Source organism: Meles meles, chromosome 9 (assembly GCF_922984935.1).
Source record: "Meles meles chromosome 9, mMelMel3.1 paternal haplotype, whole genome shotgun sequence".
NCBI classification, from domain to species: Eukaryota; Metazoa; Chordata; class Mammalia; order Carnivora; family Mustelidae; genus Meles; species Meles meles.
The window spans coordinates 33702912-33726687 of record NC_060074.1 but is presented as its reverse complement, the minus strand read 5'-3'; the positions used below and the strand labels follow the sequence as shown (position 1 = coordinate 33726687).

Sequence of the window (23776 nt, the reverse complement as noted above, 5' to 3'; positions counted from 1 at the left end):
GCGCCTGGGTGACTGTCAGTTAAACCTCCGACTTTTGATTTTGGCTCAGGTCTTTATATCAGGGTTGTGAGATCTGCTCAGCAGGGAGTCCGCTTGAGATTCCCTTGTGCTCTCCCACTCCCCTCCAAAAAATAAATAAATGAGCAAAATCTTTTTTTAAAAAAGTGCTATGAGATTTCAGAATGGGTTTCTTAGTTGCCTAATACTCCAACAGACTGTGCTAAGCTGCAGGAACTGACTCCTTTTCTTTTGCAAAGGAAGTCAGGTCTGCTGGCTTACCTAAAGCTGACTTGAGCAAAACTGAAAAACAAGGAGAGGCAGGGGGAGGGGTGTGCCTCACAGCCCGAAGGTTTTCCTTTGTTTTTGTTTTGCCAGCCTGTGTTCGGAATGATTGTGTGCTTGGAGGTGGCCGAGCCTGGCACTAAAAAAGAGCTGTGTACTCCCATGCCCTCATAACCGGCCTTCTGCTCACCCTTTTCACAAACTTCCGGGTACTACTGAGAGCTTGCGCCCGAAGTATAATCCATTCTGCATGGAGAATTTTCTCAATAGTTCAGTAGGTTCACAGAATAAATCCAGAAGATAAACCTTTTGCAGTGTGATTTTAAAAGAGCCCTGAGAGGCAGTGACATAACATTACACCGAAGTTCCAGCCCTTCCTGCGGATGTGAGCAGCCTTGCAGTCTGTTCCTGCCCCTCCTTCTCTTCCTCCTTTCGTGGAAAGAAAGCCCAGGGCAGAGACCAGGATGCCCCAGGGCCCACTCTGGGGTTGGGTCCTGCTATCCCAAATGGCCACACGGAAGGCACCATCGCAACTCACTCCTTCGTGTGATGTTGGTCCTTAATGAGGAATTTTCCTCTGTTAATGGTTTTGGTGTTCAGAAGACCCCCAAGGAAGAGAAAGGGTTCGGGGCCAGCTTGATGCTTTGTTCTTCTGAAGACTGTGGTCAGATCCTTCGAGGAAGAGCTCTTGCCATTGTTTGCAGACACTGTTGACAGTGTTCTCAGCTTTCTCAGGAGTTCATTCCAGAGGCAGTAGAGTGTGTTACAAACACAGAACAGCCAGTTCTTCAGCAAGTTCCAAGGAATCAGTCTGGGTCCTTCGAAGCGCCTCCTTTCTCGGTTGGCACTTTCTCTTTCCTGCATCTGTCCCGGGGCACGCACTGTTCGGCTCCTGTGGTCACGTTCAGAAAAAAATCAGAAGTTGATCAGGAGTTTGATTTTTCCTGCCTTCCCGGGACAACTTGGGCAGGCTGCTCACTTCTGTCTTGGTAATTCGGCCACGAATGTGAAGACTTTGTGGACTGCCGTAAAGGGAGATACAGAATTCTACAGTATGTCCCCTCTGAGAAGACCACCTGGAAACCCAATCACAACTTACTGTGCCAAGCAATAGCACTTCCTGCCCACGCCCATGTGGACTGTGGCTGCGTGACCTTGCTAACTCTCAATGACGATGACCCTGTGTCTCAGTATGTGCACTCATAGAGCCCGTTGGACAGATTCTCAAATCCGATTTTGATTGTTTCAGACCAGGGCAGAGCATCTCTCAGACTGGTAAGCCCTTCCCTTGAGTGGCCCAGGGAAGCGTCTCACAGCTGGAAAGGAAGTGCTGCCAGTGCTGGGGAATGTTCTGTCATCTTTGTGAACGGTCTTGTTAATGCTGCTGCTCTTGTTCCTCCTTCCCCTCCATTCCTCCACACTTCGCATTTTGGGCATAGCTTCATGCCCTTGCGTTCTCGACCTTGGAGTTCATGCTTCCTGGAATAGAGACAGAGATGGATTTTGTCCTATGTTCAGTTCACTTTCTCCTCGGTTTATATTTATCCCAGAGAGTTTGTACAGTTTTGTACTTGCTCTCTCCGAATTTAGCAGAAGTGTGCACTCTTCCTTGTCTTTTAGGTCTTGGGCTCATGGCTTTGGCTCTCTCAGTTGCCGTCCCTTGCTAACTTGGTTTAAATGCTCCCCGCCCCCGCCAGCCAAAGCAGCTCCCAGAATGCTGTGTCTGGAAGGACCAGCAACAACTGGAAAGAACAGGTGTAGCGTCTTTGTGAGTGACCGACATCCATATGTTTGCATCTAAACATATTCAACTTATGGCTTCCAGATGCTTCCTTGCTGTGCCTTGCACTTCCATCTGGAACTGTGTCACTGCTGGGACTGTACAAACGCCTCCAGCAGAGAACAGGATGAATGAATGATGAGAAACGACTGCTTTACAGTGACTACTAATTGAAAATGAGTTCAAAATACGTGAAGTGACCTGTTCTAAAAACTATCTGCAGATTATCCAGTTGAGGACACTTTAGTGACCGTCCATCAATTTGAACTTCTTCCTGTGACCTGACAGAGTGATCAATAAGCCAGTCCTTAGTGTACTGCTCTGTGAGGTTGAGTTTTTTCATAACTTAACTTCTTGTAACAAAAATAAATTTCAGAATATGCTTTAGCTGAAGAAAAATGGTAACGCCTAGTTTCTGTGATCTACTGTGTGACGCCTGCCTATTTTTTATAATACCATTTTTATGAAATCACACAGCCTTACAAGGTAGATGATTTTTTCACCATTTGGTGAGTGAGGAAACTGATGCCAGAGGTTGAGTCAGTTGCTTGTGGTGAGAATTGCATCCATGCCCATCAGACTCCAGAACTGTGCTGCCTGCCAGGTTTTTTAGCAAAGGGTCAACCTGTAAATATCTAGTCATAGTGGCCAAACAGCCTCTTTGGCAACCACTCAACTCTCCCATCATAGCGTGAAAGCAACCATAAACAGTACATAAACGAAGGAGCCTGGCTGTATTCCAAAAAAACAGAAATAACCTTTATTTATGAAACTCGAGTTTTAAGCTTATGATTTTGGATTGCAATGATGCTTTTTTAAAAGGCCACTGATTTGAAAGATGATGTATGTTTTGTGTGTTTATATTATTATGAGTATCTAATTTTTTTTTAATTAAGACTGCTTATCTCATTAGAAGCTTCCCTTCTAGGGAAAAATGCCAGGACATCTTTGGATACACAGCAAATAAATTAGGGAAGCTTTTTTTTTTTCCCCCAATGTGAGAATTCTCTAGCCTCATAAAACTACTCAGCACATTATAAAATTTACACAAGAGGATGTTACATATTTATGTATAGTTTGTTATAGGGTTGTACATAAAAAGAAATGAAAAGAAGCTTAAAACTAAAGCATTAAGATTTTGTACCAACCTAAAAGTAAGCAAAATGGTGACAATGAATCAGAAATCACCAATGCATGTTTGATTTGCCAAAGATAATTTTATTATTATTATTTTCTAAAAGATTTTATTTATGTATTCATGAGAGACAGAGAGAGACGTGGAGGCAGAGGGAGAAGCAGGCTGCCCCCTGAGCAGGAAGCCCAATGCGGGGCTCAATCCCAGGAACCTGGGATCATGACTTGAGCTGAAGGCAGACGCTTCACCGCCTGAGCCAGCCAGGTGCCCCCAAAGATAATTTCATGATAGTTATTAAAGAGTACTTTAGGGGCACCTGGGTGGCTCAGTGTGTTAAAGCCTCTGCCTTTGGCTCAGGTCATGATCCCAGGGTCCTGGGATTGAGCCCCACATGGGGTTCTCTGCTCAGTGGGGAGCCTGCTTCCCCCCCCACCTTACTCTCTGCCTACTTGTGATCTGTCTGTCAAATAAATAAAATCTTTGAAAAAAATAAAAATAAAGAGTACTTTATATGACAAAGATACTTACACCTTTGTAGTTATAATTCTTTTTTTTTTTTAAGATTTTTTTATTTATTTGACAGAGAGCACAAGTGGGCAGAGAGGCAGGCAGAGAGAGAGGGAAGCGGACTCCCTGCTAAGCAGAGAGCCCGATGCGGGGCTCGATCCCAGGACCCTGAGATCATGACCTGAGCTGAAGGCAGAGGTTTAACCCACTGAGCCACCCAGGTGCCCCTGTGGTTATAATTCTTAAACTCGATCATTCTTTTTTAGAAAGAAAGAGAAAGACAAAGGGAGAGGGAGAGAAAGAATCTTAACCAGGCTCCACACCCAGTGCGGAGTCCCACACAGGGCTTTATCTCATGACCTGAGATCATGATCTGAGCTGAAATCAAGAGTTGGACGCTTAACCTCCTGAGCCACCCAGACACTGATTCTTTATAGGCTCCCGCTTCGGTGTGGTGGGTGAGGGGTACAGGCTTCAGTCATGTGTAATTGCTTCATGTGCAGACAGCTGCACCTCCTGCCTCCCAGTGGGGTAGTTCTCTGAACTGAAAAAGGTCTCTTCCCGTAATCTGATCGTGCAGCTCGCCATGTCTTTGCCTTCAGGTGCGGTGGAGCATTGTAGTTTACCTTCATCCTTCAGTAGAAAATGTCAGCCCTTTGTAGAGAGAAAACTTTAACCTGTTTTCAAGTGATCAGGTCATTTATAAGACTTTTTTGTTGTACTTTTTTATAAGAAGTGTTACCTTAAAGTAAACTCAGGTTTGTTTCATGGTATGTATTCCCTCGAAGTTCTCCTATCGTCAGTTAAACTTCTTTAGGCTGAAATGAACCCAGATACTTCTTTTTCCACATGTTCCATTTTCCAAATCACTTCAATTCTGATTTTGAGCAGAAGGAGATGTTGTAGAGTTTCTCCTTTCTGAAACTCATTCTCTGGCCTAAGCTTTCTGGAAGAAAGACTGGTAGAACCTGGAAGGGGATATGGACGTGGGAAGAAGCAGGTGCTATCCCAGGCACTTAACACTGCTGCGGACAGAGAACATGTGTACACCTCACATGTACACCTCACTTCCTGCACACTGAGGTTGTGTATGTCACGGGAAGGGGAACCTTTCTTGACCCTTCAAGAGAGCACATAATCCCAAAGTGGCTTGCCCCGCTTGCTCACATGTACAGTGGGATAGGAATTCTGGTGCTAGGAACCCCTTTTCTACAGGTTCCAGCCTCTCTGTAATCACTCTGTTATGGGGAAGGGGGCATGGGGCCAGGTTGGCCTGCTGAGTTTGGGTAACAGGTTCCTCACTCTGAGCACTGGCCCCCACACTCTGCAGCCTGCAGGTAGGAGTTCCAACCAGATGAAGCTTCATGCTGGCTCGCTGCCTTCAAAGTCAGAAAAATAATGGAGAAGATTTTTTGAATTGGTATTTTAAACTAAAACAACAGAAAGAATTTGAATAACATATTCCATTTACATCATTCTTTTCTCTAAAACAGTCTTCCCCTCTTGTTTTAAATGTAAGTTATATAGTAATGTATTTTAAACAATGACTCAGAATGCCTAGCTTTGCTCGTAACACGGTCTCTGTCTTTCTGGCAGCTCCTTGCTCTGCTCTGGCTTACCACCACGACAGCAGACGGGTGTTTGTGGGTCAGGACAATGGAGCCGTAATGGTAGGTCGCTTGCAGAGTGCTCTTGTTATACTGAACCCCCTGTGTTCATGCCTGTGGACAGTTTAAATAAAGAACAGTGAATGCCTGATTGTTTGGCATAACAAAATGTTTAATTCAGTATAGATACGAGGCCGAAAAAATGGATTAATTTTCATTTGTACTTATTTTTACACAAGTCATGGAGTTCGGACTACTTGGTGCTCAGCCTTCATACACTGAATATATGGTCTGCAGCAGCCCTGTCCTTGAACTACAGGGAAGCAGGGCAGGCACAGTGGAGAGCCTGTGGGTGCTGGTGTGTTTGTGTGTGTGTGTGTGTGTGTGTGCGTGTGTGTGTAAGTGTAAGTAACAACGGAGGGGGATGAGAACAAGGTCAGTGGCTAGTCATCCAGCTAACAATTCCTATAACTCTTTAAGGCAGTGCTTCTCAAGCTAACCCTGGTGAAGGACCAGATAGTTAAAAATTCAGTTTATTATAGATTGATATCGGAGATAGATATTTTTGTGGGTCTAATTGTGTGAGACCGAAAAAAGAGGCAGGTCGCTCCACATTGCTGGGTGGCAGTTTTAATGAGCAGGGGAGCTTACATACAAGGCTTTTCTTGAGTGGCTGCAAGACGAGTAAATCTCTGTCCCCACTCACCAGAGTCTTAAAAGTTTATGTAGAGGCCTAAGCTGGGTTCAGTCTTGTATATTATCCTGATGGCCTAACACCACATCGCTATCAAGTCTCTGCGCTTGGGACAGCCTCTGGAATGGGGAAGGCAGTGGGACATACATACTAAAGACCGGGAAGGGGTGAGGAGCCTCAGACAACTGACTGCCAAGGCCCGGCTCATGGGTCAGCTGGTGGTCATGCCCTCTCAGTGACCTCTCTCAAAAGTGAGCCTGGAGAAGAAGAGGTGTTGACTTAGAGAGCTATCTGGGTGGCAGACTTGAAGTCTAGTTGGACGCGAGTGTTTTATAGAGAATGGGGTGAAGATGGCTTCCAGATTTTAGCCAGGATGGTGGTGGTGAGTGGTCAGCTACGCTGTAAGACAGGAAAGATGTGATATAGAGGGGAAAGTGATGAGGTGAGTACTGTAGTTGGGTACATGGACGTAAACCTCGGGGTTTGGTCTGCAATGTCGGGTTGGGAGTTCTCTGACATGGGTGTCAGTGGGAACTACAGCAGTGACTGGCCTCCACTAGGGAGAGCAGGTAGACTGAGAAGAGCAGAGAGCCAAGGTCATGTTCCCTGGGAATATCAGTATTTAAGGGATATTCAGAGACTAGGAGCCCATGGGAGAGACAGAGGCAAAATGCGCAAAGTGGGAAGAGAGCCAGCCAGGACACTGTGGCGGTGGAAGCCGGAGAGGCAGTGAGTTTCATGCAGGGGTGAGTCACAGGGCCAGGTGCAGTGGGGAGAGGATGAGGTCAGGCCTGGAAAATGACCTTGGGAGCAGCAGTTAGCAGCTGGTGCTGAGCAAGGGAAGCCCTTTCCGTGCCGTATGCCGTGTGCTATGGTGGGTCATCAGTGTGGGATGATTTTTAGAGAAGGATCTGAGGAAAGTCGTAGAACTGCTAAAAGTGTTTTGTTGTTTCTACTTGTTTTGTTTCTAGAGTTAAAGGCTAAGAAGGCTTGAGTGTGTGTTTAAGGGCCAGGAAGGAAAAATCCAGTGGAAAGGATGGGCTCTCTGCCCAAGCAGTTCACTCAGCAGTAGGCAGATGGCGAGGGCTGCAGAGTTGGGCTCTCCCAGATCTTTGCTATCAGCTGGGGACTGCTATGAATACTGTAGTAGTAGTAGATGTCAGTGTTCACGTATTGCTCCTTCTGGAAATTTTGTAGGTATATCATGGTGATGTGCAGGCACGTTTATAACCAGAAACCATAAAGCACAAATAGTTTCTCCAATGGTTGCACACTTCGTCTCTCTAGGGATGCTTTTTATGGCTCCCAGTTCAAGGGTAGACTCTGTGATTGTAGAACAGCGTATAAAAACTCATAGCTCTTCAGTGCAAAGGGGCAGTGCAAACCCAGTGTATCATTTGTTAACAACTGATCTGTCGATTTTCTACCCAATACAGATCATTATATGTACAATGATCTATATAATAATACATTTAATACTGTCCCCAGTATACGTATATATGTATGTGTATATCTGTGTAAATGTATAAACACAATATACTGTATATATATTAATGCATACATACACACATACTTACATATACTTACACATTTTTGTACTTCGCGATATCAAGATGGAGAGCAAGGAATCAGTATTCCTGTGTGTGTGTGTGTAATAATTCCTAATGCCCATGTTCCTTTGCGCCTTAAGAACGTTTCAGTTAACATTGATCAATAGAATTCTTAGTGTTTTCTTTAGAGTTTTGTCTTCTTGGTTTTATGCTGATTTTTTCATTAAAAAGCATATACTTTTATTTTTTCCTACTCATAAAGTATGTAATACTTTGTATTCGAAAAATACAAGAATATTAAAAGAAGCAAGCCACTCACAATCTCTGAATTTCCCTTTTTTGTGTGTGTTCTCTATGACATGTGTATAATTTCCCTCTTACGTTGCTGAGGTTCCCAGTGCCTTATTTTCACTGCAGCTGAGACCTCTCTTAACGGATCCTTGCAGTCTTGCTTCATGTGTGTCATCCTGGCAATTCTCAGTGTAGCCAAGAGAGCAGAATTAGCGAGATGCCTCCTTTGCAGTAGAGGCAGAGGGACCACAAAGCTTGCACTTGTGGAGAAGAACTGAAGAGAAACGCCATGCTGATCGCAATGCCTTTCTTTGGTTGGTCTGGCCCCCAGGAGAGATCGTGGCCTGAGGACAAGTCTGATGAACGAGGCAATTCCCCATTATTCTGTTACAGCTAACCTTGAGTCCCAAGTCTGGTGATAGCTAGTCTTGGATTTTACTTTGTTTTGAAAGTTAAGTTCCTGTTTTTAAAACTGTAACTGTGTTCTTACTGCATATGTTTACTTTTAGGAATTTCATGTTTCTGAGGATTTTAATAAAATGAACTTTATCAAGACCTACCCAGGTAATTATAATACAAACACGTACTTGCATACAGATGCGTATAGATAGACACAAAACGAGAGCTCTGTCTCTTGTGATCAGAATTGGGTTTTCACATTAACTTTGTAGATGTGTTTCTACAACTTTGTAGATGTGTTTGCTATCAACTCTTCAGGGTTATTTAACATCCTTTACCTGCTTATGGGTGTTTAAATTTGCATTTACTTGTCCATTGGGTGCATTATCAGATTTAATTTAACCATTCTTCTATTTTTGAGCTTATGTACTGCTTCCATTTCTTGATAACATACACTAATATATATGACAATGTGTGTGTCTGTGTGTGTGTATCTGTGAGTGTATATTTCATATATACATACATAGTGTGTGCGTGTCCTTGACTCTGACTCTAATCCTGTAACCCTGGTTGCTTCCATTTAAGACAAATTCCTAAAAATGGAGTAACTGGGTCGAACACTAAAAAGTGTTTTAATGCTCTGGATTTGTTTCGCAGTCTTCTCCCCGCATTAGCGTAAGCTTGTACAGGCCCGTGAGTGGTGGTTGAGAGTATTAGCTCATCCAGCCTGCTCATCATTGCTCTTACAAATGTTCTTGCCTGTTTGATGATCAAAATACTTCTCAATTTATAAATTATTTAAGCTTAACTTAATGGCGACCATTTGTTAGGTTTGATGAATGTCTGTTCATGATTTTACCCCTGTACCCACAGAGTTGTAGTATTTCCTAATTAATTTATAAGAAAGTGTCCCTTGGTTCTTCCAAAACAGCCTGTACAGCTGAGACCAAGGTCAGAAGTTTCTCTGTTTAGCCTCTGACTTCATTCGTCAGACTGGGCATTTATTAAACACTTGCTGCATGCCGGGTCCTACATTGGATGAAGCAGACTGACAGGTCACTGTCCCAGTGTGGCTTACAGTCAGCTGGAAATGTAGCATTTCAGGAGTTAGGTAATGGAATACTTTCCTCATTCTCAGCTATTATTTTGGAATACAGTACTCTATAAGTACTTTGTTTTTATAAATAATAAAAAGTTACACAAGCAGAAATTATTCCAGAAACAAAATGCTTACACTGTTTTTTTTTTAATTTCAGAAAATTTAAGTTCTCTTGTTTACCATTCTAGTGTTTTCTTTTTCTTTTCTTTTTTTAAGATTTATTTATTTCAGAGCAGTGCCTGAACAGGGTTTGGGACCCGGGGGTGGGGCGTGCCGAGGGAGAGAAGCAGACCTCTCACTTCTCCAACCTGGGCTCCATCTCACCGCCCTGAGATCACGACCTGAGCCAAGACCAAGAGTCAGTCGCTTAACCAACTGAGCCACCCAGGCGCCCTTACAATGCCAGTGTTTTCTAAAAGGTCAAAGTACTGAAGTGATAGGCTATAAAAACACATTGCTCCTTTAAGAAAATACGACCTCCTTCCATATGGACCTTATTGACAGTACTAGCAAAGTAAAAATGCTCTTGAGTACAGAAAAGGGAGAAAAAAGGTCTGGTCTTTGATGAGTTATTGGAATATCCCTTGAGCATCCCCATTGAGCTCACGATTGTCCATCAGGTGGGGAGACAGGGTGGCTGGGCCGTGGAAAGCCTGTTGGTGAGGTGGAGTAGGGCAGTTATCTGAACGCTGCTCTCAGCGCACAGGCATTTCCCTGGTACCCCTGTTCAGACCGTGAGTCTCCCGGCTGTGCAGCTGGAGAAGGTGGGGCTTGGTTCTGATCTGGAAGGTCCCATTTCTTCACAAAGGGTGCCGACTTCCCTTTCTGTCCCCGCAGCTCATCAGAACCGAGTGTCTGCGATCATCTTTAGCCTGGCCGCCGAGTGGGTCATCAGCACCGGCCACGACAAGTGTGTCAGCTGGATGTGCACCCGTAGCGGCAACATGCTGGGGAGGCATTTCTTCACCTCCTGGGCTTCGTGCTTACAGTATCCTTCCAAGGGCTGGACCTCCTCCTGCCCAGCAGCTCCTCGGCTCAGTAGTTGGCTTTGAGTACGCTCATAACCTGTCCGTTGAGATCCAAAGACCGAGTGACTCCTGTGTATTTCACTTGAAATGCAAGACTTCCCATATCCGCTTTTCTTTGGTATAAAATTGGTGTATTAAAAGTAACAATTAGGTGAATTACTGTTCTTATTGGGAGGTACTATCCATTCTTAATACAAAATCTTGGAAACCTAAGCCTCATTAATGCAAACCCCCACCCCCTTATTCCTTTGCATTTCAAGGTGAAAGAAAAGACTTTTTTGTTGAATAAAGATAGAAAGGAACCGATCTTTTATTTGCTTATTATCAGACCGTGAAAGAGAATATAGTAAGGATTTGTTACCCTAGAGTTCATAAATGGGCTTACAGGAGTTTTATAGTTTGTGTGAATGTGTGGAGAGGGTTCATAATCCTTTCCATATTCTCAGATGTGCCTCAGGATCCCCCAGAATGTTAATAAATTGCTGCTTTCACAGTTTTCTACCACTGTATGGAATTTGTTTCATGTAGAATTTGCCCTTGCTAGGGACTTCTTGGGGTAGCTGTGTATCTTAGTGACAGCAAGATCAAGGCTGTCAACAGGCAGATACCCCACAGTAGTTTCTTTTAGAGTTGGATGTCGGCATAGTAAATGCTTTTTTTTTTTTTTTTCCCATTGAAAACCTCTATAAAAAAGAAAGTCTGCTACAAATCAATGCACAGCATGAGATATTTAAAGTAAGCATTAAAGCAGTACCATATACTTCAGAATCAAATAAGGGGAAAATACTCAGATATTTAATTTGCTAATTGTTTCTGTTATGTGTTGGGCTTTTCATATGGACTGACAGAAAATGGCGCAGAATCACAGGGTCATGGCCCAGCCTGTGGTGCTCCTTTTGACTTGTGTTTTGGAATCAAAGCAGTGGTTATCCTGATGTGTTTATGCTGCAGATTGGCCATAAAGGTCTATACCCATTAAGTGACTTAGAAAGTAACGCGTTGTTATCAATAGATAGTATATTTTTAAAATTTAAGTTTACCACTGCCCCAAATGGCTGCCTTTTGGATGATTAAACTCTCCACAGCAATTTAAAATAAACCATGCTTTTCATTTAAAGCTGCATCATCTAGGCCAAAGAAAGATGGGTGCTCATGTCATATTTGCTATCAGTTTTACATTATCTCCAGAGATAGTTCATAAAAAGCTATTTTGTTCCAATTTTTTTGCTGTTTTCGCTATTATTTTCCTTTTTAAAACTCTATTATAAACTTGTTTTCATGTCTCACTTCTCTGTCACCCCTTAACCTTTTTTACTCCTAATTCCTAGGGCATTGATTACAGTAGTCGTAGGTACTCCATGAATTCTTGTTAAAAGAATTCATGTTAATTTTCCCAAGAAAATTTACCAGCTTGAAAGCTTGTTTTCTTAAATATGTACATAGTGCCTGAATTTCACTTGGGTACTTCGTGTCTCATAGTTTTATGCTTAGGTCTTTAAAATGCACATGTTTCTGTTTTATGACTTTTAGATGGATTGTGTTACATATCCTTGACCGCTTCTCCACAGATATGATTTTGATACTCAGTATGCTTTTGTTGGCGATTATTCTGGACAGATCACGCTTCTGAAGCTGGAACAGAACTCCTGTTCAGTCATTACGACCCTCAAAGGTCATGAAGGTAGGCTTTGTGATCACCCACAGGTTTTTCTCCTAATTTGGCCATCCAGACTCAGTTCTCAGCCCTGCAGTTTCGTGAATGATCTGCTCTTCTGACCGGTCAGTTTCAGTTTGATTGGCCAGATGTGGGAATCGGATCTGAAAGACTGAAAGCAAAGTGAAGATAGGGTGTTGAGCTGGGTTTCATGTCATCAAAATCCTTTCCAGATTGCTCGTGGGGATAATACTTTCTATTTTGTTTGCCTTTTTAAGTTATTTTCAGAAGGTCTTTGAAAATTTCTTGTAAGTGGTGAGAACTTTAGAAGATGTTTTTGAGGGGGTTTCGGTTTCTGGGATACTGAACAAGACCTGATAGAGCAATACAATGAGGAGAAATGTCTGGGCTGGTTCTGCTTGGCTCAGTTAGGGACTAAGGGGAAAGAATGGGTGGAATTTTACTCTTTTTCCAGCGCAGTTGGCCAGGTTCTGTGGAATGGTTTTAAAACTCATTTGACTATGTTGGATAACAAATTAGAAGTTTTGCCACCGTTTGGTTTAGATTGAAGAATTGGGCATTTGTTCAAAGAATTAATGATGAACTTATTTTTGAAAGCAGTGTTTTTAGTATAACAAGTTAAATGTACTCTGTGCTTCCTAGCTAATCTATTTGGGTGAAATCGAGTGTGTCAGATCAGGGACCTTGTTGAGCAAAGGGGAGAGAGGAGAAGAACAGCAAGTTAGAATGGGCAGGAAAGCACAGCCCCTAAGGAAACCACTTGTGTTTATGACTAATGGTCTCATGATCCCCAGGCTCGTAAGTATTCTCTGTGTTGCTAAGGACAGACCGGGTTCTGGTAACTGCTTCATGGTGTTTATAGCAAAGCCCCATGTTTATCTGCTGTAGGGCCTCTAGCTGAAGTGTATGGGGCACAGTCTTATATTTATGCATAATTGTTCCCTGAAGCCAGTTTTGCAGAACACTTCTCTTTTCACTTATGTTAAGTTTCTGTGAGAAACTAGTTACTGTTGTTTGCTTTTGAATATGACTTCATCAGTTTTCTCTATAACCACCAAAAATATTATTAACTTGTGTGATGGGTTCTGTTTTATTAAGCTTATTAACAATTTTTCAAGGAAGGCAGTAATCAGTAGAATAATGAAGAGAGAAATCTGTTGAGAGAGAAATAGATTAGAGAGCTGTAGAAAGATTTCCGAAGGATACTGAATCTGATAAGTTCACCCAACAGAGAATGTGAATTGTGAAGTTCGGACTTCTTTGGACTAAATTCTCTGGCATAATTGTGTGGTATACCTACAGACCATTTTTTTTCTGAGACCCTCAATTTAATTTTCTTAAACATGCATCATAAGGTAAAGCACCTGCAAGGCTGGAGACCTGGGATAATCTAGATTTTTAGATTACCCAGGTTGACCACAGTAATCTTCACTGTCTTTTCTCATTAAATAGCGTTAGCTTTTTTTTTTTTTTAATATATAGCTATTGTGCAATTTTTTTTTTATACAGAATGAAAAATACTTCTTTGAACATCTTTTTGTCCAAAGTAGTTTGATGTGCGACTAAAGATAATTATCTTACAAGTCCAGGGGATGGATGTGCTGTCTTCTCAGCGACTCATGATAAAGCGTTGAATGACCTTTCACACAGCAGAGACGTTTTGACTTCAGGGCTCAGCTGGTCCTTGTTCAGTCCAAGGTGGGAGGCTCTACCTAACCTCGCCCTCTCTCTGCTCTGTAGGAAGCATCGCCTGCCTCTGGTGGGACCCTATTCAGCGGTTACTCTTCTCAGGAGCCTCTGACAACAGCATCATCATGTGGGACATCGGGGGACGGAAAGGCCGCACGCTCTTGCTGCAAGGCCATCAGTGCGTGACTGTTTGTGGGGGTGGGGACAGAATCAGAGTCTGCGGGGGCGGGGTGGGGCAGCATTCCTTGTCTGCTCCTGCTTCACACAAGACTGCAGGGCAGGGGATTGCTTCGTAGGGGATCCAGAAAGGAGTCTGACAAGCGCACGGGAAGGAGGCAGATTTCGTTCCTTCATTGTGTGTGCGCGTGTGTGCGCGAGTGAGCACACAGGCAAGTGTGTGTGTCAGTTGTCTCTGGCGTCTCATCACCTATTCTTATGGGTTGTGTTCCAGTAAGGGATTCACCCCTCCTTTGTTCTTTGTTATGAGCAGGTGGGTGAGTCTTTTATACCTGAAAAGTCCTGAAAACAGCCATCGTCCTGTCTGTGGCCTGCAATTCTGAGGGACTGACTTGAAAGTAGTTTTTATTTCATAGAAGCAACTATGCTGTGTAATAAGTTACAGAACGCTGATCCAAGTTTAGACTAGAAGCCAGGAAATTATACCAAATTGCCAATGATAAAATGCCAGTGGCTGGTTCCAGCCAGGGGAGAGATTGGCGCCTAAGTGAAGACAGTATCTGTTTCTCCACATTGAGACGAGTGACCGATGTGTGTTGTTTACAGTGACAGAGTACAGTCGCTGTGTTACCTTCAGCTCACAAGGCAGCTGGTCTCCTGTTCCTCGGACGGTGGAATTGCAGTGTGGAACATGGATGTTAGCAGAGAGGAGGTAAGAGAATGAGCAGGGTGAGGCCGATGTGGAGAGGTCCCCAAGGACCTGGCTTCTTGGCTGCCCACCCTGCTGGCTTTTGATGCTGGACCAGGTCACAGACAGCCCCTCTCCCTTGTACTTAACTGGTTATTATCTGACAAGGTCCTGCCTGTCAGTTTGTCCCATGTCCTTTCCCCACGTGAGAGTTTCCGCAGTGATAGATGTTGCCCACAGATTGAGGGTGTGGGCTCTTTTCAGTCTGCAGACGTGCACTGGGAACACGCCGGAGACAGTTCCCCGTGTCGCCTGGGGCACGCACTGTGCGCAGCCCCAGGAAGCACTGTGGCAGCCCCATGGCACCCCTGTTACCCAGTGCTCTGGGAGGCCTGCTGTGACCAGTGCCCGGGACCTTGCCAGGAGCCTCATGTTCTCCTGGGAAGGAATATCTCTGTCCTCTGCTTTATTTTCCACCGAGCACATGTCGACATAGTGTTCTTTTTAAGAGACCTGTGTTCTAATTTGCTGGGGCCACTAACTAGTTGTGAGACCTTGTTCAGAGGAGTGTCATTGTCTCTCTGAGTGTCAGTTCCACCCTCCTTCAAGTAGGATCGTTCAATGACAAAACTTCCAACTTCACTGATTGTCTAAACAACCTCGCCATCTTCTTTTAAATTGAGAAATAATTAACATATATCTTCATTTGAACTTCAGGTATGAAAATAACAATTCGGCATTCATAGGTATTGGACCATGATCCCCACAGTGAGCCCAGTTAGCATCCAGCACCACCCATCATTTCAAAACTTTAATTTCTTGTATTGAAGAATGCACACTCCATAATCGTGTAATATTGAAGGTGGGAATCTTGCTTTTAGTTTGTAACTTTTTTTTCTAAAAGAATTTATCAAGGGTAAGAGTAGTGGATTGAAATCCAAGTGGGTAGGCCCTTAGGAGACCCCTAGATTCTTGGGTCACCTTTTGACCTCCTTCACTCCTTTCCCCCACCTCCATACTTATCCTCTAGCAGCCACCAGTCTATTCTCTTATCCATGGGCAACTTGGTCATTTTTTCTATTTTATATAATGCTGCAGTGAACATTCTTGACCTTGTCATTGTGTGATTGTTCATTTATTTCAGACAAATTTTTGAAAATAGACCTTCTGGGACAAGGAGATGTCTTAAGGCTTTTTATAGATGTTGTCAGCTGACTTCCAGGCAGGATTTCCATTCTCATGTCCGCCAGCATGGATATTATCTGTCTTTTCCAACCTGTGATGTAAATAGCAGAAGAGTTGCCTCTTTGTTGATTCTGAAGAGATTTTAGAGTGTGAGGGACTGAGGGCTTACAGTTGAACTTCAGACATCTTCTGAGCCCCTACAGAGTGGCTCACAGGTCTGGAGGCAGGTGTGTCTGCCTCATAGAGGATTACGACACTGCATGGCACTACACACGGACTGTGTGACGTCACCAGGGTCCTGCATAGGCCCCGTGTGCCCCTCGAAGCAGACTCTGGGTGTGGGTGCACCGTTTCCACCCCACTCCGCACACGTCTGCTTTGTGGGGCCTCCTGATTACTTGGGAGTCTCGTTTTCACCAAATAAACCTGCATCTTCGGCATACCACAGAAATCGTAATCAAGGCGACATTACTCATTTTCAGGCTTTATGGCTACCATGCTCATTACACAGATTCTTGCCTGCTTTTTGTAGGCTTGTAATCTCATAAAGGAAATAGACTAACCTATACATAAATAATAAAATGAAGTCCATATGTGGAGAAGTAGTGATCGCTAGCTTTTCTAGTAACCTCTTGAGATGAGTTAAGTGGAGGAAATCTTGATTACCTGTGTGCAGCAAGATATTTTGGTAAGGCTTAAGGTAATTCATTAAATACATATAACATTGGCTTAATATTAATTATGGACACTTCCCGTACAAAGATTTATTTTAGCTGTGTTTTATAGTAGCTGCTAGATTCAGGTGTCAAGAACAACTAGTATACAGTTCGGTTTCCTGGGCTCTTGGTCTCTTTGTTTTGACTTTGTTGAGAACACAGCTAACTCGGAGGCTGTGTTCCCTGGTTCACGTGGGAAGGCAACCCCTGGGGCCAGTGTTGCTGGTGGTTCCCCTAAGGGCTTACCCACTTGGATTTCAATCCACTGTTCTTATCCTTGGTAAATTCTTTTAGGAAAGAATGACAAAATAAAAGCAAGATTCTACCCCCACCCCTTCAGGATTATACAATTAATGGAGTTTACCTGTATGTCTAGGGAAAGAAAATACAGCGCCATCACTCAGGCCACTTCCTGTGTAGGTGGTTCTCTCTTTAGTTGTTTGTGAAAGATTACCCTGAATCACTTGCATGCTGGCTGGTAACACATCGCGCTCGACTAGCTTCTCTCCCAGTAGTTGACAGTGTTGGTGGGGAAGCAAATTATGTCAAAAAGATGCATTATGGGGCACCAGGGTTTCAGCTCAGGTCATGATCTCAGGGTTCTGAGATCTAGCCCCACATTGGGGTGCATGCTGAGTACAGAATCTGCGTGAGATTTTCTCTCCCTCTCCCTCTGCCCCACCCCCATGCACTAATCTGTCTCCCGCTAAAGTAAATCCATAAATCTTTTTTAAAAATGCATGATTTTTAGGAGTTTTATTTATTTATTTATTTTAAACCAGCAGAGTATAGTGCAAAGGGAAACAGCCTGGGATCTATAAGGTTCTGGCCCTGAGTTAGGGTTTGTACAATTTGTAGGACTTCCTTAGGCAAAGGCATAGAGAATTAGTCCCAGATTCTCTAGCCCCACACTGCTTGCTTGGAATTTCTTTCTGAGCCACCTAGAGATACTGATTGGGGCAGTTGTTTCCCTGCCAGATCATAATTAGAGGGGCTCCTTTTTGGAGGTAGGCATGAAATATAAATGAGCAAGTAATCATTAGAATGGATCCTCTTTAAGAGAGAACTTTTAAACTAGTAGATCCCAGGGTGTGTGATGGCACGCATTAGCGTGTGTGGTATACGTTAGTACAGTGTGCATTCTTGCCCAGCCGGTGATGGTGGTGCACGGGGCTATTCTTGCTGCGTCATCTTTGAGCAGAGTTCCTGATTAATGTTCTCTTTTGCTCTTAGGAAAAGAGTTTTTCCTCTGCAGAGAGTAAGCACATAACCGGCGGCTTCCTGACAGCCTAGAGCATAGTAGTGACGGGTATTTCTTACAGTAAACTGTTCCAGAAAGCCTGTTTCTTTCTGATGTTTTTGGTTTGTTATCTCATTACTTTAAGCTTACCCTTCTTCCTTCGAGCCCCCCCTCTTGCAGCTCAGCAAAGTAGTATTCTTTCCTAAACCCCTAGACAGAACGACGCTCCTGAGGGCAGGGACCCGGTTCCGTTGGTAGTCCCACCGCAGAGCCACGTGTGGAGACCTCACGGGTCCTGCCCCAGAGGCCCACGTGCAGCTGCCGTGTGGAGTGTGGCCGACAGGCACCGGGCTCAGGCTGCGGCCACTGCATCTCCCGGGGTCAGAGCCCCGGTTCGTCTGTGGCACAGTGCGGACGGTGTTGCCTGTGTGCCTGTGGTTGTGTGGACAATTGGGTGAAATAAGGCACATCCGATCTCAGCACCTGGCCCGCACGTGCGTGACGCTTCGCATACCGGGCCCCGTGCGGGCACTTCACCCGGGTTCACTCATACCTTCCTCACGCCATCACCCGGGGCTCCTCCTCCTTGCATCCTGCCGCCCTGAACACATTTCGTGCTCTGTTGCACGCGTGTGTGGTCCTGTGGGTGTCCGGTTGGCGGGGGTCCCAGCCATGAGACCCCCGTGGCCCCTGTGTCCTCTCCCCTGTGCCGCTGACGGCAGGGCCCACCGTGGGGGCCAGGGCGCTCAAGCACTGTTCCCAGACCTCCTTCCGCGTTCCATGGACCACAGAAGCAGAGGTGGTTCTGCAGCCAGATGGGGCTCTTCCTCACCGAGGTGCCCATCCCTGTTGCTCGGTCCGTCCTCCCATCTTTCCAGCACGTCTCCATTGTTTAAAGGGACCTCTCTTCTGTCTCAGCACATTCCCTGCGATTTGTGAGTGCTCCCCCCGCCCTCCCCCACGAGAAACACCTTTGTCATGGCTGTCATGTGTAGAAATATTTCTAGTGACATCGCTAAAACAAGAAGTAGGAAAGCCAAATGTTCTGATGCAATAGGAAGCAAAATAAGGAAGTAAGGGCACCAGTCCTTGAAGCCCCCAGAAGTTTGGGTTTGAGTGTTGAAAGCCCTCTCTCTCTCCTGCCTATGTTAGAAGGGTCGGTGTGATGCGGTGTGTGTGCTCTCCCAGCATTGTCTCCTCTCACCATGAATATTTTTCTTATGCATCCCAATTTCAAGATCAAAAAAGGATTATTTTGTCATAGTCTTTGGTTTAATTGATAGACATACATGTTTTCTGTTTGTGCACACATAGAATGATAAGTGATTGAGGTTGAATAATAACTTTGAATGGTTTCATCTTGTAATAGGGTACAATTTGGTTTTTTGGTTGTTTTTTTTTTAAAGAGAGAGAAAGCAGAAGTGGGGGAGGGGCAGAAGGAGAAGCAGGCTCCCCACTGAATGACGTGGGGCTGGAACCCAGGACCCTGAGATCATGACCTGAGCCCAAGGCAGATGCTTAACTGACTGAGCCATCCAGGTGCCCCTAATCGGGTACAATTTGTAATGGTTTGTTTAGAGAAATATTTTCTAAGCTCTTGTTAAAGTAATGCTGAGATTTTAGTCATCCTGTTTCAATAAAAATTCATCAAGAACCTAGTCTGTGACAGGCTATCCCTACACAAAGATGGGCGAGCCGGGTGAATAACAGGTTAGTGGCAGAAAGGGAATGGGCATAAAGGATGACAGCACAGAGAGGCCAGTGCTGGAGCAGAGGTCTGAGGGTAAAGTGAGAAACAGGAGCTCCCAGGAGCTGGGGGCGGGGGGTGGGGGGTGGCAAATCCATCTGACACAAGATACACCCGGAAGAACGCTCCTGTTGGCCACCCTGTGACCTCGCAAGACTTCCCAAGTGGTAGTTCACTAGATTCTGTAAGAAATGGGCTTTCACTCAACTGGATATAGATATTAAACAGTATCTGGCACAGAAAAGAAATACATGAAGACAAACCTTAGGAGTTCACAGTGAAAACTGAATTACTCCTTCCTATGTATATACATTAAAAATGGAACAATCTTTTTTTTTTGTTTTTGGATTTTATTTATTTATTTGACTGACAGAGATCACAAGTAGAGAGTCAGGCAGAGAGAGAGGAAGGGAAGCAGGCTCCCCACTTCGCAGAGAGCCCAATGTGGGGCTCGATCCCACGACCCCGGGATCATGACCTGAGCCAAAGACAGAGGCGTTAACCCACTGAGCCATCCAGGTGCCCCAAAAATGGAACACTCTTGTCAACATTGCTAAAATGATAGAGATTATGGAAAATACATAGTATTGAATATGGCAAAAGCTAAAATGAGGAATTTTTTTTAAAAAATGCTAACAATCAGCAAGGTCTGAAACTGGTATTAACCCTGAGAAATCCTTGTAAACAAGGAGATGTTCCAGTGATGGCTTTGACTTTCTTCTCCCCCAGGCTCCTCAGTGGTTAGAGAGTGATTCTTGCCAGAAATGCGAGCAGCCCTTTTTCTGGAATATAAAGCAGATGTGGGACACAAAGACACTGGGGTTGAGACAGGTGAGTAGCCGATGTTGAGCTCTCACTGGATTAATCATGTATCTTGTTCTTTGTGGTATTAATTTGTCATTTTGTTTGGAATCATACTTTTTCCTGTAAGTGCTGTGAACTCCTGCATTTTTGAGATCACCATCTCTGTGTAACAGACCATGAGTGGGACCTCTCATGGGGCAGCAAGATTATTACCTAAGTGTTCCATGACTTGTCCAGTGTTGGAAAAGCATGGATGCACGGAAAACACTGAGAGCCTATTTGCAAATACGTGAAAGATCCTTCAGTCTAGGAGTATGGCTTGTTCAAGTCAGTGCTCCGTGCTAACCATGCTCAGAATGAGAATGAAGCAGGTCAGATGATTGTAAACCTTATGCTTTCACTGTTTGCTAAAAATGTAACAATTTGGCCCTCACTGGAGTACTGTGACACTAAGAATTTTAAATTATGCACAGATTGTTCCATGCAAGTGTGCCTGGTGTACCTGGAACGTTTTTATTTATTTATTTATTTATTTTAAGATTTTATTTATACATTTGACAGAGATCACAAGTAGGCAGAGAGGCAGGCAGAGAGAGAGAGAGAGAGGAGGAAGCAGGCTCCCTGCCAAGCAGAGAGCCCGATGCGGGGCTCGATCCCAGGACCCTGGGATCATGACCTGAGCGAAAGGCAGAGGCTTTAACCCACTGAGCCACCCAGGCGCCTCCCTGGAAAGTTTTTATTAAGCATGTTTCTGGTACTCTCTCTCTTTTTTTTTTGGATAAGAGGAACGTGTCCCAAATATTCTATAGATTTCAAAGACGCCCTTATCACTAGGTATTCATGTAATTCTAAAGTTCTACAAAAAACATATTTCTACAGCAACCTTGTCCACTCAGATTGAATATGAATTCAGTATGAATTGATGCAGGTAAGTAATGAAGAATGCTGATTTTATTTATTTGCGCCTCTGTGAGGGATTGGCCTAAAGTTTGTGTGTGTTAATAAACTTTCTTTGGTGTCACTTACAAAGCTACTCCCCACAAGGTCTGCTATGAGATTGGCAGGCAGTGCAGGGGTGATCTTAGCATTCCTATAATATTCTGATGCTCGGAAAATGGAACTCGAGTTCTGAGTTCCATGGTTAGAGTGCTTCCCGCAATGCATGTCTGCTGGTAACTAGTGCATTGTAATTGATGGGCGAGATAATCCCTGTAGGAAACATGAAGACATTAATTTCCATATGAATTAACTACTAGAAGAGAGAGAAGGGTATGGGTTACTAAACTTTTAGTGGTAAAAGAATATGACAAAATTAATAACTGGAGTGTTTTGAATGTTCTTGAAGCTTATTTCCAGAATCACAGTTCAAAGGATTAAAAGACATGGTAAAACATATGATTATGAATATTTATTTCTTAATGAGATCATATTACTTTATTTGAAACCTTTTCTCTGACATAGGAATAGATTTTTTTTTCCTGAAACCTCTAGTCATTTGAGCTCCTAAATGAACTTGAAGTTGGTTTTAATAATGTTGTTTGTGGACCTCTAGACAGATAATATGAATGAATAAAAAGCAGTATTTGACCAATAAAACAAAGATCTTTGGAAATCCTTGACAAATTTTGACACTGTCTGCCCGCCGTGTTAATGGTACATTGAATAGGGTAATTACAATTCAGGGTGAATCTTCCCCACTCTCACCCTCCTGCCCTGAAGCGGAATAGGAGCGGAAAGTTAAACTCCTCCTTTTCCTCCCTCCGGTGGTCCTGAAGCATCACTGCCGGAAATGCGGGCAGGCTGTGTGTGGGAAGTGCAGCAGCAAGCGCTCCAGCTACCCTGTCATGGGCTTCGAGTTCCAGGTGCGGGTGTGCGACTCCTGCTACGACTCCATCAAAGATGAGGAGTGAGTGTTTGTGGGTCTCCGTCTTACTGGGCGCCTGCAGGGGGAGGAGCCTAAGAAATGACGTCCGTTCCTTTGTCTCTTCCCAGCTCCCTAAATGTTCCTGGGAAGGGCGTTCTGTCCTTGCTGTATGACCTTGGATGAGTTTCTCCCAAACATTGTGGGGCATGGTGTTGCTCAGACCAGTGGGGCTGCTGAGCGGTGGGGCATCCCTGAGCCCCCTCAGGGTCAAGGCCAGCACACACCGGTGTGGTGGCAGAGGTTGCTGTCCCTCCAGTGTCCCAACCCTGGCCTGCATGGGCCTGGGAATTTCATTTCCTTTGCCTTCCCTTCGAAGCATCTTAGAAAGTGCTACACTGGCAGGCCTTGGCTGAGGCCCAAGTGGAAAGGCTAATCAGCATCACTGGTGTCAGTCCATGTGTGCTCATGACGAGGCCGGGGTTTGGGCACAGGAGCAGAGTGAGAGCTGCTGCCCCGAGCTGCTCCTGGAGGGCCCAGAGGCCTGCCGCCTCCCCATGAGGGTTTTGTCCGTGGGGTAGGATCTCCTGCCGTGCAGTTCCTCTGCACAGTTAAGGCCCCTGTTCTATGTCTAGGAGTATACTAGGCTTTCCGCTAAAAAAATAAAATCAGTTATTTGGAGTTTTGTCAGACCTTATATAAAATAATCTTCAGCTTATCCTGCCTTCTGTCCTCTAATTATAAACAGTTTTCCGAACTATAGCCACACTTTTAGGAATAAAATTTTTTTAAAAATTTATTTATTTGACAGAGAGAGAGATAGTGAGAGAAGGAATACAAGCAAGGGGAGTGGGAGAGGGAGAAGTAGGCTTCCCACTGAGCAGGGAGCTCGATGTGAGGCTCCATCCCAGGACCCTGGGATCATGACCTGAGCCAAAGGCAGATGCTTAACGACTGAGCCACCCAGGCGCCCCAGGAGTAAATTTTAACACTATCATTGTTACATTGCAAAAAAACCTCTTCCCTTAGCTCTGGAAACAGGTGAGCTTTCAGAGGTCTTTTTTCTCTTTTCTCTTTGTTAGTCGGACTTCTCTAGCAACCTTTCATGAAGGAAAACATAACATTTCCCACATGTCCATGGACGTTGCTCGGGGACTGATGGTGACCTGTGGGACCGACCGCATCGTAAAGGTAGCCTGCTCAAGTGTCCCAAGGAGCGTCTGTGTGTGGAGTGCTCCGTGGCTGTGCTATGTTCAGACAGCTGCTGGCCTGGTTTCACTCTCTCGTCAGTGGGCTTGCCTTCCATTTTCATAAGCAGCCGTGCAGCCTGTAGCAGGATGGAAACCCTGAGTAACAAACTGCATGTTTGCGAGTGTCCCGCGTGTAGTGGCCCCTCCTTCTGGGGGGGTTTCTGGCACGACCTCCACCTCTCAGAGTAGCTGCTGGGGCCTGGCTCCCCTGGGTCACTCTCTGCCTAGAGGTCCTGCCTCCCTAGTCAGTCAGGGCTTGGCCAGCCCCTCTGCCTGGTCATCCTTCCCCGGCTGGTGTTCCTCTTGGCCCAGGCAGGTTTCCTAGTTGTAGGAAATAACCAGATGTTCTTTCACTAGATCCCTCAGGTCCCT

At 44.6% G+C, this 23776-nt stretch overlaps 1 protein-coding gene across 4 annotated transcripts in view; it reads left to right on the top strand.

Annotated features, from left to right (window-relative positions):
* WDFY1 (WD repeat and FYVE domain containing 1) overlaps nucleotides 1–23776 on the top strand; it is a 42506-nt gene that overhangs the window by 15002 nt on the left and 3728 nt on the right. For 2 of the 4 annotated variants that reach the window (XM_046018465.1, XM_046018466.1), the window contains 9 exons: nucleotides 5301–5374; nucleotides 8356–8410; nucleotides 10182–10332; nucleotides 11941–12053; nucleotides 13788–13914; nucleotides 14520–14625; nucleotides 20219–20320; nucleotides 22069–22199; nucleotides 23237–23345. In XM_046018465.1, the coding sequence (XP_045874421.1) occupies nucleotides 5301–5374; nucleotides 8356–8410; nucleotides 10182–10332; nucleotides 11941–12053; nucleotides 13788–13914; nucleotides 14520–14625; nucleotides 20219–20320; nucleotides 22069–22199; nucleotides 23237–23345 (968 nt within the window). The remainder of the gene's footprint in view (nucleotides 1–5300; nucleotides 5375–8355; nucleotides 8411–10181; nucleotides 10333–11940; nucleotides 12054–13787; nucleotides 13915–14519; nucleotides 14626–20218; nucleotides 20321–22068; nucleotides 22200–23236; nucleotides 23346–23776) is intronic. The other 2 variants (XM_046018468.1, XM_046018467.1) reach the window with 2 other exon arrangements.